The 18,146-nt window shown below is 33.9% G+C and overlaps 1 protein-coding gene across 3 annotated transcripts in view; it reads left to right on the top strand.

Moving 5' to 3' along the window:
• LOC140447224 (organic cation transporter protein-like) overlaps positions 1–18,146 on the top strand; it is a 261,419-nt gene that overhangs the window by 142,208 nt on the left and 101,065 nt on the right. The window contains exon 1 of one of the 3 annotated variants that reach the window (XM_072539750.1): positions 11,803–12,102. The exons of the other annotated variants lie outside the window; for them this stretch is intronic. Coding sequence (XP_072395851.1) covers positions 12,066–12,102 — 37 coding nt within the window. The 5' untranslated portion in view covers positions 11,803–12,065. Of the gene's footprint in view, positions 1–11,802; positions 12,103–18,146 lie in introns of those variants that run through there. 3 annotated transcript variants of the gene reach the window in all.

An 18,146-nucleotide genomic window follows, 5' to 3' on the forward strand; every position in this document is an offset into this window, starting at 1 on the left:
AAATCAATCAAAAAACACCGTTTTTGCACCTTAAAGGTGCCATATAAAAATTATACCCAACAGTTTGTAGTTGCAAACACTTGGAGGTTACTCCAGGCATTGCCCTTCATAACGCTATGCTTTTTTCAAAAGTTCGCTAATTATTAGCTATTACTAGTACTTATTAAAAGATCTAGATAATAAATGTTTATCTAAAAAAAAAACAGTATTAAGATTGCACAATGTGCTTATAGTTGCACATCACCTTAACTTCCAACTATATACCTTTGAAAGAAATATTTTTGGATCTGTTTTTTAATAACAGAACATGGAGGATCAGATACAACTTTATGTATTCTCTTTGTTTTTATCCCTATGGGTGTCAGCTTCCATAATCATGATTATTTCTCCGTAAGTTGATAATCAACTGTGGATATCATGGGTTCTTCATTATATAATAAAGTGAAGATATGCTGTATTTTTAAATATTACATGCTAATTGAGATTGTGGTTTATATATTTTCCCTAATACAATAAATTTTCTTGGTACAATAATATTTGTGGTTTTTTATGTTTACGTAAGTACTGAAAATGTTTAATTTAAATTTTTTTCTGAAATATTTGTAATAGATTTATATTCTTATAATTGATACTTATATTAAAATACAAACAGACGTAAAGAAATTGTACTGTTGGAAGATTTTAAGGTTTGGACAGCGAAAAAACAAATGACAAAGTCGTAGGTTACTACGGAGATGCAAAAATTAATAAAAATGGAGACCAATTAATTATATTCTGCGAACAGCACTCTCTGAAAATCCTAGAAAAGTAGAAGACGTAAGAGTGTTAAGAGGACCGGAGTGCGGAACTGACCACTTTATGGTATAATCATAATGTTACCTACAGTATCGACCACGACCACTACTCCTTCTTCTTCTTAGAGTACCATATCCCTACGGAACGTCGGCGACTACCATGCTTATAATATTGTTATACTAATCTCGGTCTTGCGCTACGTGTAGCAATTTTTTCGCTGTCAAACCTGTCCACTGCCGCAAATTCCTCAACCAAGAGAGTTTCTTCCGTCCTATCCATTTCTTTCCTTCGATTTTACCGTTGAGAATTAGCCGAAGGAACTCATATCTTGGTCCTCTGATTATATGTCCAAGATATTCTAGTTTACGCCTCTTAATAATAATTCTACCAACCAAGAGATAATAAATAAAGTCAATGAAGCAGCTTATGAAGCACGATCCGAAGGAACAAAAAGGATACCTCCATTCTGGTGGACAAATGACATGCATGACGCTAATGCAGTCAACAACAAGAAACAAGCATATCAGAGAAGTAAAAAATCTAGTAACTGAAGCAAAAAATGTTTCTTGGGAAAGTAAATGCTAAGAGCTCAACAAATATATAGGGTTAATAAGATCAAGACAAACATGGAAAACAGTAAAAAACCTGAGAACTAACAGAAAAGAAGTAAGTAGAATAGATTTAATTATATTTATTTATATATTTAATTACTAAATAATAGGATCGTGCATTAATCAAAACTTCTGTGAGCAGTGTGAGTGGACAAAAGCACATATTAACAACATGTACAAAAAAGGACATAGAAAGAATTGTATAAACTACAGTGGGCTAAGTGTCATAAATGCAGTCTCAAGACTCTATGAAAAAATAATAAAAAATAAAACTGAAAGAGAGCGGTTGGTCTTCAGTCAACACCTTAAGGCCAAAGGAGTTGTTCCCAGATCAATACACTAATAGAATTCCGGACTGTTAACCTTTAGTCAATAGGTACTTAAAGGCTCGGTGGAGTTTCTACTAGATCAGCAATCTGGTGGAACTAGATACTTTCTTGCAGCATACGTTGTTTTATACCATTGCCGGCCATCCATCTCCTCTAGCCGGCATCGATAGAAGTGGAACTTTACGGTGGAAGTGCGTGTGTATGAAGCGTTAGCGGACGATGCCGATAGCTGGTGATGACATTGTTACATGGTATCTTATACAAAACAAAAAGTGGAGTGATCTAAACTATTCAGGCGATTAATTTATTAAACTAGCTAGATGTTGTAAAGTTACAAAATGGAAATTCTAAAGATAGTACAGCATCAAATACCAACAAAAAAAAACACTTCGATATCTAATGAATAAATAATGATTTGGACAGAATGAATGTGATACACAGTAGTAAGATGATATGGGACCTTAATAAAAAGGGACAATAGGCAACTCTTTAAAGTAAAGCCAGACCAAGTAGTCCACCAGCTTCTATTAAATAGAAAGCCCAGCTTATGAGTTAGGGATTGCCTACGAGATACTTTTCACAATTAAAGAACTAAACACAGACTCGTCCAGATACTACCGACCAGTCTTCCAGCTATGCCATCTCTTTAAGGTATACAAAAGGCTCCTAAATCTCATAGGAAACAGTCGACCCGAACCTTATACACAGATATATCACAACAAACAGGTAAATTATGCAACTGCTAAATTTTCAGTCTCTCAGAGACTGAGAATTTAGCAGCAACATAGAAGAGGGTTACGAAAATAAACAAATACCAGGCCTTGTACTGGTCGATCTAAGCTCCGCCTAGGTCTCTACGATACAGTGAATCACACAAGGAAAAAACCTGGCCCAGGACAGAGTCTTGGCTCACATTTTGTTCATCCACTTCCTGTTCAAACACTTCCTTTATATCGAGGACATGGCCATTGCCGCGCAGAGAAGTTTTGAAGAAGTGGAAGAGAGAGGTCCGAGGTGTATTATGGATGACGAACTACCTGGAAACTTTACATTAGGCTTGTCTCTTAAAAACAACAAATTGCCATAAAGAGCATATCACTCTCAGAGTTTTTTATTTGATGATTGATTACTTGACAATGATTCGTTACTTTAAAATTTACATCTAGTTATTGCCATTGTAAACGTGGATGATCTAATAAAAAAAAGTCGCTATAAGGAAATATATGTGCTAACAAAAAATATATTTTCTAAGATAGATAAGTGATGTGATCCTTACAGCTAAGAATGCAAATGATCTACAAACACTATTAAAATACTTTAATTATATTTTATCAAAACGGGTATCCAAAGTCTGCAGGGACTCGTTTTTCACGATCATGGGTATATAAGGTGTAAACTTGTATCATGACTAAGCTCATTTATAATGAAATTTGGATACCAAGGAGAAAACCTTATTACGCAATAACAGTGACGAAAATCAATTCAGCAATATAAAGTTTAAAAGTATAAAAGTGATTTATGGGACAGCAAGCCATGAGAGATTTTAATTCGTTAATTTAAATTAAACTGTCTTTTATTACTTTATTCATAAGTTTTGCACGGTTCGCCTGTAAAAACAAAAATAATATTTAAAATTAAATTACACTCCAAAAAGAACATTTTTCTAAAACTTATATTTTCGTACAAATTATATCTCTTACACCTTCATTTTTTGAGAAATATGTAAGTATGATATATTGCTTTTGTATCCTATTTAATAGGATATTATCTTCTTCTAGTTTCATAACCGGTATCAATCTTTGTATATAATGATGGTTACCATAGCCTACCATAGTTACCACCGGCGTACATAACCCTACTTTACTTTGCTTGTACAGAAAACCGCGTGAAAGGCCCAGTACAGACATCTGTGAAAAATTTCAGATAAAAATAAATTATGATTCGGCAGAAGAAAACGCTTTAGCTCAGACAGAAAAAATATTTCACTTGCGTAAGGCGCAAGCCGTAAGAACAGGCAAAAAATGAGTGTCATGACTAAAGGATGCTAGCAAAGTTGCGATTACAAAAAACTGTGCCTATTCCTAATGGGTCAACTTCTAAAGCATATTAATTAAGACAACCATGGACGTATATCTTAGGGGTATATAACCTACAGACTGGAACCACCCGATTTCATTATGTGACACAAAGGCCAGGCGTCACGTGGATGTCAGGAAATATCATATTGTCTCCTAAAATATATCAGAAGCCTTCCCCATCTGTGAAACACATAACTGCACTTAGCGACAACTGTGGAGGCCAAAATAAGAGTCATCTGACAGTCAAATTTAGGCTTTACATTGTCAGAAACACTAATATTCAAACAGTAGATCATCGCTTTTTGATAAGTGGCCATTATTATAATGAGTGTGACCAAGACTGTGGTTTGATAGAATTACAAAAAAAAAGAACCAAAAAGAACCTTTATGTACCTCAACATAAGATGGAGCTGATAACTTCTACAAGTTATACAAGTAACAAAGTTATTTACAGTACAGATGGAGAATGAGGATTCTTTAGACTTTCAAACACTTACGCCATACTTTAACAAGAGCGTAAGTGGAATATGAAGCATGCAATGGTTACATTTTTAATAGGACAAACATTTAACCCTTTTTAACAATAAAACAGCTGGAGGTGTCATAGAACAGTTTTGAGAGCTATATATGAAACCCATTCGAGCTGGCAAAAACTCTACCTTTCTACCAGATCTCTTGTCAGTACCGATTGACAAAAGGCCTCTCATTAAGCAAGCTAAATATTCAAATCTTTAACAGTTACTCAACTACGAACCTCCAATTTACCATGAGTTTTTGATAAATCTGCGAGAAGATGGTCAACAACGACAGTGATGTCGATGAATCATAAATTAATTATCTATTAGTGTTATGGTGAAGAATAAATTTGTACAAAAACTTAATGATCTTTTTACATTTTTTACCATTATGTTGCATTTCTTAGAAGTAAAAGGGTACAAGTGTTACTTAGCAACATAAAAATAGCCCCAAATGAGTGAAGTCAATAAAATTATGATTTTTTGTTACCAATAATAATAATGCATACAGTTACTAAAACGAAGAAGAAAAACTAACAATAAAAAATGATGTGAATTACAGTGATGGCTCAACTTTGAACGGCATTTACTCAAAATTTACTTTATGTCACTTATACCCCTTTACTTCTAGCGTCCTCAATTACTGTAGAAGAATGGTCTTCTTCTTCTTCTCGTGCCACTCCTAGCGGAGATTGGAAATCATCATGGCCACTGCGACTTTGTTAGCAGCGCGCCTAAAAAGTTCAATCGAACTACACCCGAAACATTCACGTAGATTACGAAGCCACGATATTTTTCTTCTTCCCACACTTCTTTTGCCCTTAATTTTGCCCTGCATGATATTTCTTCAAAGTTCGTACTTTTCACCTCTCACAATGTGCCCCAAGTATTCCATCTTTCTAGTTTTTATCTCATTTAGAATTTCACATCTTTTGTCTAAAGTTTGGAGTACTTGCGTGTTAGTGACGCGGTCCATCGCGTTTTAGTGTCCAAGCCTCTACTCCATACAACAGGGTAGAAAAGACATAATACCGCAGCATTCGTATTCGTAACTTTATAGAAGAATGGTGCAAAGCATTATAAGTATCGACAGATAAAAAAGTCTCCAGAAGATTTTCATTTATCTAGCCAAATTAACAAGTTCATCACTTATATCACATATGTTATCAAATGGTTTTATTAAGTCATTTCCTTTTAATTTAGATAATATTTGACCACCATATTACAATTACCTTAATAAATTCAGCAGGTCCTTCATTATAATTAAATAGGACAGCGTGAGTTATTTCAATAAAACATTGCAAATTAAGGTAACTATCTGCCTTTAAATATTTGACGGATAAACTGTTTTGTAACTTAAACTGGAAGCAGCTTTAATTAATAAATTAGCTTCAAATTTATGAAAATTTCTGATTTCAAAAAAATTTTGTTTTGCAATTTTATCATGAAAATGAAAATCAGACCCTATAAAAGTTTGAAGTTTGAACATTTTACATCGATATGTTGGATGCCTTCTCAAGTGAGATTATCCGATTTTAATTAAGAAAAACATATTAATAAAATTCAAAATTTATTCTCCAACTTGTATATCTTTGAATTACATTTAAGTACGAAGAAAAATGTAAAACACTGCTTCCAACGTTGCTCTGAACGTGTATTCTCGGTTTGAGAGCGGAGGAGTGCCCCAATTTTTCACTCCAACATTTAGGTCGCGTGTTCAGGTCAATTTTCGGAGCCGTGTTTTTTTATAATTTTTACCATACTTAAATGAAAAGTGAAGATAATCGAGTTGGAGAATACATTTTAAATTTTAACAGAATAAGTGCCATGAGAGGCCAACACGGACTCACACATCAAAGTTATATACAGGCCGAGTGATGCCGACATGGACTCATGCGCTAGATCGTCAGAAAATGCTGTGTAGGTCAACAGCGGCTTCTCAAACTCATTTAAAATACGCGAGGACATTTCGAGCCCAGCCAGATGGCCTAGAAAGCATACTTGGCCTGTGCTTCTGAGATGTCAACGAGGACTCACATGGCCCATAATATTTATAAGTAACAATTGTAAGTAAGAACACATTTTAGGCAAAATAAGCTTTATAGCTTATTAGCTTTATATGCTTTTAAGCATATCTGGATTCATTTCGCATAATATGTCCGAAGAATTGTAACTTTCGAGATTTGATGATGGTCAGTACCTTTCGGTTCTTATTCATTCTTCTGAGGACCTCCTCATTTGTGACTCGGTCAGTCCACGGAATCTTAGGTATTCTCCGATATAGCCACATCTCAAATTCTTCCGGTTTTCTGCACATATCTTCGTTCAAGGTCCACGATTCAACACCATCAAAAGGACAGAGAAGACGTAGCATCGCAGTATTCTTACTTTTGTATCAAGAGAGAGGTTGCGACTGTTGAAGAAGGCCCCCATCCGATTGAAGGTGGATCTAGCTTTTCCGATGCGTGCTCTAATCTCCTGGTTATTGGTCCATTCTTCATTTATTATGGTGCCAAGGTAGTTGTAGGTCACTCTTTCTACAGGGGATTGGTTGACGTAGAGTTGAACTTCTGTTATCATTTTCTTGCTAATTATCATAAGCTTTGTTTTCTTAACGTTTATATTGAGTCCATTAGTTTCAGGATCTCATCTGTAATCCATGATTTTTTCTTCATTAATCTATCTGTCTTTAAGTGTTTATCCTTTAAATTTAGCAATATTTCTGTAATATATTTGATCGTTTGTTCTTCGTTTGATTCGTCTCTAATTGCAGTAACTTGCTTTAACGTGGCTTGGACTCTCATCCTCGTATCAAGGTCTTTCAGCATATGTAGGTCTTATGATTGTGCTTTCCTTTTCTACACTGTTTTGAGTTTGACTCGAAATACTCCCACTAGTGCAACGTGGTCTGTCTCCAAGTCTGCTCCAGAATAAGTCTTGACAGATGTAAAGCTGTTTTGGAATCTTTTATTTACTAAAATGCAGTCTATTTGATTCCTAATAATTCTCCCGGGTCTGTCTTGAGGGGATTTCCACGTGTACAGCTTGAGAGGTGGTAATTGGAAGAATGTGTTGGTGACAACTAGTTCTGAGTCGTCTGCGAATTTTTCTAGGAGGTCTCCTCTCTCGAGTCTCCTGTCGAGGAATTTTCTGTATGATACTGTTGATGTCCTTCTTCTTCTTAAAGTTCCATCTCCTATCGGAGGTTGGATATCATAACGGCTATGGTCACTTTGTTGGCTGCTGCTCTGAAAAGTTGTAGTGAACTACAGTTAAACCATTCTCTAAGGTTCTTCAGCCAGGAGATGCGTCTTCTTCCTATGCTTCTTCTTCCTTGGATCCTTCCTTGCATAATAATTCTCAGCAGCTCATATTTTTCTCCTCTGGTTATGTGACCTAAATATTCTAGTTTTCTTCTTTTTATGCTGTTCATAATTTCTAACTCCTTATTTAGACGTCGTAGTACCTCAGCATTGGTAATCCTTTGAACCCACTGAATTTTTAATATTCTTCTGTAACACCACATTTCGAACGCTTCTATTTTCCTTATGTGTTGTTTCTTCAATGTCCAAGCATCCAATGTTGATGTTCTGATAGAACTCAATTGCTTCTTCCTCCTCTTTGTCTGCAGTGGGAGCATTGGATGATGTTTATATTAATAGGGTTGACTTCTACTTATAGTAACATCACTCTCTCTGGTATCGGTGTAAAGTTAGTAACGCATTTGGCAACCTTGGGTGATACAATTATTCCGACTCCATATTCATGTGATCCATCACTTTTTCCCGAGTAATATACCCTGTGATCTTCTATTTGTATTTCTCCAGAATCTGGCCATCTCATTTCTGCTATTTCCATGATATTAATATGCATTCTCTTCATTTACTGTATGGCATTGGGGATTTTTCCTGCTTTGTATACAGTTTTGACATTCCATGTGCAGATCTTAATATTCTTTCTGCACTTCAATTTATTATCTTTTGGTAAACTCAAAACTGTCCTCCCCGGAGACCCGATCGGAGGACTTACTCCCGAATTTATTTTAGTATTGAGCATTGCTATGATGGATTGACTAGGGCGTATCGCTGTGGATCTTTAATGGAGTGTTTGCCCTACTTGTGCTTTCCCATCCTTATGCCGTTGATCAAATCTTTGGTTCATCCGCCTTTAAGGCCGATTTCACAACCTCGCGACAAAAGGGTGCCCTACCAATTACCAACTCATCCGCCCGAAGCCGTTGGTCAGTAAGTGGGAGATTGCTTATACCGGAAATCGCTCGGTGAATTACTCGTCATACTGAATTACTCGCCACACTGAAGAGTATGAGGTAGAATGAAATATAGTGACCCGTTTGCCCTGGGAAACCTAATAACCCTTCGGGGTCGGAAGAAAGAAGAGTTAGCCAAGAGAGGCTGATAGGAAAGATTAAAAACATATCACTCAAGACAAGTTGAAAAAGAGTAATTTGTGAAGGCCTTTATGATGCGCCAGGTGCGTTTCATAAGCGTATGAGTATTAATACACCTTATAATAGTAGTATAGTAAACTAATATTAAAGATATTTTCTTCCTGGAGAATTCCTACATATCCTTCACAAAATTCGTAAAAAAATTTTACTTATGCTAAGAAAATATTTTAAATAAAATGGAGATAAAAAAAGATTTTGAAACAACTATGGAGCATACCAAAATGGACCATTGAAACATACCAAAATGGAGCAAATAATACCCACAATTAATAACACTAGTTGTGAAAAAATAAAAAGATATAACGGTGCACTACTTCAGGAGGGAGAAGTTAAGAAAAAATTCAGGCAGCAAATTGAAGAGAAACTGAAAAGCCAGACAACAGTAAATGATATAGAAAGCAGATGGGTACAACTATGTAAACAGACAATGTAAACAAACGGATTGGTATGATGAGGATTGTAAGAAAGCCATTAGTGACCGAAATAAAGCTAGAATAAATAGCATAATAAGAAATAACGAAGAGAGTAAAAAAACTTATGCCGCAAAAAGACGGGAAGCAAAGAAGATCTGTAGAAGGAAGAAGAGGTCAAGTTTAGAGCAGAAACTAGTTCGTATTGAAGAAGATTTTTTACATAAACAAGTCAGGAATTTCTACCAAGAAATAAAACGAGACCGAACCCAGTACAAAACCACATCAAGATATTATAAAGATGAAGAGGAGAATCTGTTAGGTGGAACAGATGAAAAATTAACAAGGTGGGCCAATTATTTCGCGAACATATTATGTACGGACGACCAGAAAGAGAACAAACGCAACTACAACATGAAGAAGTAAGGGACCCAGATGTAAATGAAGAAGTACCTACCAAGGAAGAAATTATAGAGATCATAAAAAACTTAAAAAACAACAAAGCACCTGGTGAAAATGGTATCATTGCTAAGTTTCTAAAAGAAGGTGGCGAAATGGTGCAAGAAGAAATCGCTGAGTTAATACGCGAAGTGTGGATCAAAGAAAAAATACCCAATCAGTGGAAAGAAGCAATCTTATGTCCAGTGCATAAAAAAGGAGACGTTACAGAATGTAAAAATTACAGGGGAATAGCTCTACAAGATACAGTGTATAAGATTCTGGCCATATCAATTAGAAATAAAATTAAAACAAAAGTTGAAAATTGTCTAGGTGAATATCAAGCAGGTTTCAGAGCAAACACATCGGTAATAGACCAAATTTTTACAATGAAAAAAATTTTAGCTAGCTCATATGAATTCAACCTAATATTACACATGCTGATTATTGATTTTAGACAGGCATATGATACTATAAAAAGAAATAAAGTATATGAAGCACTAGAATATTTTAAATTTCCACCAAAAATAATAAGACTGACTAAATGCATACTCAATGATACTAAAAGTAAAGTCATGTTAGAAGGACGGGTTTCGGATAGCTTTATCACCAATAGAGATCTGCGACAAGGTGACCCGTTATCAACAGATTTTTTCAATTTGATCTTAGAGAAGATTTTACGAGAATGTAACATCTACACTAGAGGCACAATATACACAGGCATCAATGCGTAGCATATGCAGATGATGTTACCTTAATAACAAGGAGACCTGCAGAATTAAGAGTAATATTTACTAGAGTAGAGAGAATCGCCAAGGAATATGGTTTAGAAATAAACGAAGAAAAAACAAAATATATGGTGATGAGGGGAAACGAAAATCATCTAGGACAGTCCTTTAAGATACAAAGCCCAAGTAAAGAATATAACTTTGAAGTTGTTAGCCAATTCGATTACTTGGGAGTGACATTAACAAATAGAAACGAAGAGAACCAAGAAATCATAAAAAGAATGGCCAAAGGCAGTATGAGTGCTGGGAACCTGACTAAGATACTGAGGTCGAAGATAATATCCAGAACAGCAAAAAAACGAATATATACAACAGTTATCCGACCTACAGTAGTCTATGCTAGTGAGACCTGGACACTAAATAAAGATATTGAAGTAAAATTAGATAGATGGGAACGAAAAATTCTTAGAAGGATATACGGATATACACCTAATATATTCTTAGAAGGATATATTAGGTGTAAAAGAGGAGAACATCTGGCGAAGAAGAACGAATGAAGAAATAATGCAAATATATGGGCAACCAAAAATAACAAGACTCGCTAAAATTCAAAGATTAAGATGGCTCGGACATATAGCAAAAATGAAGGAAGGAAGAGTTCCCAATGAATTAATAAACACGGAGGCTGGTACAAAAAGAAAAAGAGGCCCCCCACGAAGAAAATGACTGGAGTCGGCAAAAGAAGATCTGAAGTCTCTGCGGGTACAAGATTGGAAAAACTTAGCACAAGATAGAAAGAAATTGAAGAAAACCGTTGAGGCCTTTGAGGCCTGTTGAGCTGAACTATATATATATATATATATATATATATATATATATATATATATATATATATATATATATATATATATATATATATATATATATATATATATATATATATATATATATTCATCGGATACTAATCAGAGAATTAGCTTTGTAGCTCTAAAAGGGCCCAAATTATAAATTTTTTTACTTCTTTCTGCGAAAAATGCACCGGGAAGGTTTTGTATAAAAAAATGGTTTGTTTTTTGATTCTTTAGAAAAGACAAATATATACAACAGAATTTATATTAAGATTTTTCACTTTAAACCAAAAATCACGATTTTTTTTAGATTGTTCCATATAGAATTCGGAGAAGAGCTAATTTGATTCCTCATTTCGGTTTATCATGCTCTATCAACCAATTTTCAAAAGACAGTAGAGATTGCTGTTCAATTTTAAAATCCAAAAAATCTTTAGAGCTTGTCCTTGGTATTATTTCCTCAAAATTAGAGAACTACTGAAGGTAGATAAAGATACCATTTTTCTCAGTGTGCGCGGGACTCCCAAGTTCAAAATTGCATTACTACTAACCGCTGCCTAGCATTTAAATATCGTGGGACAAGATCCGCGCTGAACAAACTATATCGCGCTTTAGGTAGCTCCACATTAAAAAAAGTAAATTTACTCGCTGAAAATTAATACTTTGGGATGATAGTTACCGATAGTTATCAACCGAAAATGATAAGTTTTATATTGATTACATAGTTCGTGTGTGTTTTAATTGATTAGAGTAGTATTAGATCTTTATCTTAGTGCAATCGGCGGGTAATAAGTGTGTGAGGTGGTTGGTTTGTTGTGAAAATTTAATGTACTTTGTGATTAAAAATGGATGAAGAAATTCTAGTTTCGGAAAGACTTTTGCGTAAGTATTCGAAAATGTTTTATTAATCGTATTATTCACTACAGGTGTAAATTTGCGAAAAGATCATACTTGTTCAACTAACTAATTAGTTTGTTCAATCGCCAATCTCTTTTATGTATTTGTCACATAACAAATATTTGAAAAACCCTAATGATTTGTGGCGTATCTCGTCTATAGCAATTTTATTAATTAATCATATAAAAAGAATAAACATTTTAATTTACTACCGTCAATTAAAATTTAAACATATACTGATTAAAATCATATACGGTCAAAGAAAGTTACTGTAAGTAACTAAATTATAAATAAAATGCAGAAAAAATTATCTAAAAATATCAAAATATACCTCAAGACACGTTTATAAATACTTTTTGCACATTTAATGACAGTGTTTGAGACATAAATATAAACTTTTTACACAAGTTATATAAAAACATTTGGTTTTACTTTCCTTTGCACAAATATTACACATCTTTCTAATTTTTGGGTTATTAGGATCCTCTCTAGGCAAATCAGTTGACATGCCTACTTCTCTTCTTTGACGTACTTCGAGCGGTAGATTTTTCATAAAGGACCTTCGTTTTAATTGATTTTCGGTTTACCACAGCCAGATTTCTCAAATACACGCGTCGATACAATTTTTCTTTGGTATTATTCAGGGGTATATTATGTATGAGTTTAAGGCACCATTATCCATTAACGCGTAAACAAAAGGTAACTGATGGTCTTGCAGAAGTGATACTGTAAATCTAAAGGAGGTAAACCAATTATCACATGTTACGTTGAGCGATGTACCAGATATGGGTATACTTAGTCTTTTCACTTTAGCTTGTGCATCATTTTGAACCATGCTTGATCCTTCCGGATGTTGTCCAACATAAATTTCCGAGTTCTTTGTATTAATGCATTTTAGTATCGACCAAACTAAAAATCTGTATCCCATATTTATTGGGTTTAGATGGCATATATTGTTTGAAGGGACATCACCCTCGAAAGTTTGGTAACATCTCATCAATTGTTACAAAGTCACCAAGGCTGTACACATTTTTTACAAAAATACCCTTACTGCAGCTAACTTATCCTGTTCTTTCCTTTGATCTCGCGTTAATCGATCATTAAAGCGAAGGAATCGTAATAAAAAAATCGTTTTTTCTACAATGTTAGCCAAAATCTTTCAAAGCCACAACTAGATTTGTCCCATAAATCGTCCACTTTTAAACAAATGCTGTTTAAAAACCCACTCATATAGTCCGTCTAGAAAGTATCCGGAAATTTATATTTTTCCTAATTTTAATAGATTTCCTTTTTGTAAAATTTTAAGATAACTGTAATGCATCAAGTAGGTTGTGCCGATAGTAGGTTATGAACAAAATCGCATGACAACGCCGTCTGTCAAATATTGTTGTTTGTAAACAGACTTAAGATTTGTGAAATAATATGTGGTGGAATATTTGTATAGAAAGGGTGTCCGAAACGTTAAAAAATGAATGCAATTGACTGTACTCGAAAAAAGTGCAGTGTATGAGACAATAAAGAGGATAAAAAAGCATAGATATGAGACATGGACCAGTTTCGGGTAGACCGCGTAAGATTCTCGGAAACATTTGCGCGGACAAAATCCACGCCTAGGGTTTCGAAAATTAGCTAACAGATTTGGAAATCAACGAAGAATAAAAGTGTGCCCAGAAACTGTCCGTATGTCACTGAAAAAGCAAGGCTACATATCAAGGAATCCAAAAAAAAATCCCTACAATGACACTTCTGCAAAGGCAACGAAGAATAGATTTTTGTCAACGTTTTCAAGAAGATAATTTTAATAATGTCTTTATATCTGATGAAAGTTGTTTCCAGCTTGGTGCAAATCATCTAAAAGTCCTATCAAGAGAAAATGTTACCGTTCAAATTTCCAAATTTCCCACTAAATACATACAATTTGATACCTTCCATGTTATCAGTTAGCAGTTCAGTTCATGCGTTAAAATAGCACCATCGTTTAAGTTGTTGCTGCTAAACTTAAAAACGGCGCTTATTTTCTGAGAGAAAAAACTATTGTATTAAATGGTCATGACTGTCTTGTTCATCAACAACCTTTACCAAAGGTTAATAACTATGTGCTCCTGTATGACAGGTGATGATAAAAGAACCATTTAGAGATTTTGAAGTAAAAGAAAAGCCAAAAGAGCCAAAAAGACATAAAAGAAAGCAACCGATGGAAATTGATGACTTTCATAGAAACGTCGTTCGTAGAAAAGTTCATTTGTTTTATTTAAACAAGGAGATTCCTATATTGAATACAGTATTAGAGGCAATAAGAGATAATCCATAATAATCAATTCGTATTACAGTACAAATAACTGCAGCTACGCATTTTGGGAATCAAAGAATAGCATAAAAGAGCTTTTATACTTGGACCATTTCATCATTTGTTTGATATATTTTAAATTTTTAAAGCTGTTGCTCTCGATATACCCAAATGGTGAGCTACTGATATCTGCACTTTTCCAGAAGCAAAAAATATTAATGTTAAAAATAACTGTTGGACTGGTGCAACAGCTTCTCCCCTAAAAATATATTTTCCCTATAACATTAGAACACTAATATTGGTTGGTTTGACTTTTTAATGATTTTTTGTCCACGAATGTTACAGTGATGACAAATTTTATTATATCTTAATGATATTCCGTACCTCTTTGCTACGAAGTTTTATTAAACCTTCGATCTGTTCAAATAAATACATAACTGTATCTTTTGTTAAAGGAAACCCTTTAAAGAAATATAAATCATATTATTCTAAACAATTCATCTTTTTCCTGTAAACTTTTGAGTGCCTTCTTCTTCTTCTTCTTAGCCTTCTGTCGTCCATGTTTGGACATAGGCCTCTCAAAACTCCTTCCATCGGTCTCTATCTTGAGCAACATATTTCCAATTTGTTCCGGCTATTCTTTTAATATCATCAACCCATTTCATCTGTGGTCTTCCTCTTAGTCGTTTACTTTCGAGTGGCATGAGTAGCATTTTGGTGTTTAAATAAACCTAAACCAAAGAAGATTGCCACAATTTTGAGGTTATAATGTAAAGTTCACCGCTTTCGACCATTCGAGTTAAATTTGGGTCATAGTAGCTATAATAAAACTAAAATTTACAATTAAAGTGAATTTTTAATTTATTTAATGTTCACTTTAAGTTGATTATGATATTGGCCGTTAATAAACAGACGATTTTATATTGTTACTAATTTGATGAGATGACATTTACGGCTTTTGATATTTATGATAAATTTTGGCGTTCGAGAACCGTTACAAATCGAATTTATTGATTTATACTATATATTATTTTAATTTAAACCTGCTTAGAGTAATTATTTTATGACTAAAAATAAATTGATAGGCAATAGTGAATCGATGTGAAGATCCACTATTCTATGAGGCTACTCGTGACGACGCCATCTTGTGGCGCTGGTTCCGTGACGCTCGTCTCAGCATTTCACTATATGACTGCTAATAAGCTGTCAGTTGCAAAAAAATAAAATATAACAGTATACGGGGAAATAAGACCTGTTGAAGTAGTTTCTGAATTACGGCGGTTGGAAAATTTTTACTAGGTAGAATAGAAATCCTACTTACTGAGACTTTCGTATTAATATTTATAATATAACATGTTCTTAGGATGTATTTAAAGATGAATTATTTGAATTACTTTTGGTCAATAGATCTTTTTAAAGTTGTTTAACTCTTTGAAAATTGAACTCGATTGAACTCAAATTGAAGTCGCTATATTAAAAAGATTCTTAGGTTTTTTTCGTAGTAAAAATAGTGATTTATCTAATATAAAACAGATCAAAACAAAACCCTAATATTTTTCCGAGAAAATGTCATCAGCATATCTAAATCTAAGCGTATTTAAGATATATAAAGTTGTGTATGAGCTGTTATTCGGAAAATTTTAAATCTACTATTAGTCAATTACAAATGATTTTTTTAATATGTACTTAACATTAAAAATTAATCATCTAGCTGTTTGAATGTCAGGAAAATTTGAAATACTAACATTAGATGGCTATAAATGAATATATTCAACTAATGGTTAAATTTAATTAAAAAGTAATTACAAATATATAATTTGTCCATTAGTCTTATCACTTGTTTTTCCTTAGCTTCCTAGGGGCTTTGTTAACCCATTTATATGATTTTTTTAAAATTAATTAGCTCGTGTAGAATAATGCTTGGAGTTATTGTGATTTTATATGGTTCTACCTCTCTGTCGCCATAATTTCCATATTTTTCTATTATAAATTAATTTTTCTCACAAGCTACCTGCAATCCACACCAACTCCTTCGTTTGTTTTGTCATCCTCTTTATATGTCTCCACATGTTAACTGTCACTATCATTTTGTTTCATATTTGTTAGTTTCTGACCTTTTCAAGGTTTGCAGCTGTATCTGAAATACTTGTGTAAATCACAAAAAAAAAATTAAAAAAAAAAAAAGATTTATAATTCCTTCCGTATTATAAATCTCTACGAATCAACTTGATACCATGAAGAATAAGATCAAGATATACGAAAAATTCAAACACAGCTAAGACAACAAAATATTTTAGTCATATTGGATTATCCAAGATAAACATAATAAAATACTTGGTCACGAAAATGATGTCAAAAAGCAATGGAAAAAATATTTTAAAGTTTATTAAACGAAGAATTTGACAGAAAACCGGTTGAACAGCAGTGATTATCAAATTAACAAATGAGAAAATTGCTCAAAGATGCGATAATATACGTGGGGAAGGACAGCTTTAGGAGGGATCGGAACAGGTTGGCTACAAGTTGGCTTAATAAATATATGGAAGTGGAAAAATGCCAGACGAAGGTATCTAGAGTCTCTGTGGGACGCGGTTAATTGGAATAGTCCTCTATAAGTGTGTAAAGATAGACCAGAGAAATTTCTACTAATTATATTAAGAGAAAGTAAAATTTTACAAAATAAATATTTATTTTAAATTATTTAAACAAATTACTTGGTTAAATAAACAAATTATAAATTAACTAAGTGCATTTTTATGATATAAACCACGAGGTACTAAATTTTCGTTGACTAAAACCAAAGATATTGCGACTTTTATAAATTTGAATTTATGGATTCAGTTTTTGAAATAAAAAAAATCGTTTAGCTTTTAAACCCTTTATATTTGGCGCCTCATAGATGACTCATTTTTACTGCCAATACTTCTTCGTTCATTTGGTGTCCATCTCGTGCTACTCGTACTATCCTATCCGCTGCCATTCTACTAATGTGTTCGTTCCACTCCTGTTTCCGTTTTGTCACCCATCCATTTATGTCTTCTATATTGCATGCTCTTCTGATGTTTTCGCTTCTCTCTCTATCCAACAGACTTTTCCCTGATATTCGTCGGAGTATTTTCTTCTCTGTTGTTTCTAGTAGTCGTCTCGTTTTAGATCTGTCAGGTCTTGTCTCTGCCGTTTATGTTAATATAGGTCTAATTGCTGCTTTATAGATTCTTGTTTTTGTTTCTTGTTTTACGGGTTTGTTCTTCAAGATTGTGCGATTAAAAGATCCCGCCGCTTTACTTGCTTTTAAGCTTTGTTGTCGTACTTCTTCTTCAACATCTCCGTAACTAGTTATATCTATTCCCAGATACCTAAACCTTGCTTCCTGCTTTATTATATTCCCATCAATTTCAATTTTACATCATAGTGTGTATTTAGATGTTGTCACACATTTGGTTTTTTTTTGCTGATATTATTATCTTGTATTTCTTGGCTGTTGTATTGAAGATGTGTGTTAATCTTCTGTCCACTGCTGGACATAGGTGTCTTCCATTTTTTGCCACTCTTCACGGTTCTGTGCTTCTTGTTGCCATTTCTTGGATATTCGTCTAATGTCGTCCATCCAGCGTGTTGGTGGTCGTCCTCTGCTGCGTTTGTCTTCTCGTGTGCGCCAGTCAATTAGTTTTCTGGTCCATCTTGTGTCTTTCAGTCTCCCTATGTGACCTGCCCAATTCCGTTTCAGCTTGGCTATACGTTC

The sequence above is a fragment of the Diabrotica undecimpunctata genome, chromosome 8 (assembly GCF_040954645.1).
Source record: "Diabrotica undecimpunctata isolate CICGRU chromosome 8, icDiaUnde3, whole genome shotgun sequence".
Taxonomy (NCBI): domain Eukaryota; kingdom Metazoa; phylum Arthropoda; class Insecta; order Coleoptera; family Chrysomelidae; genus Diabrotica; species Diabrotica undecimpunctata.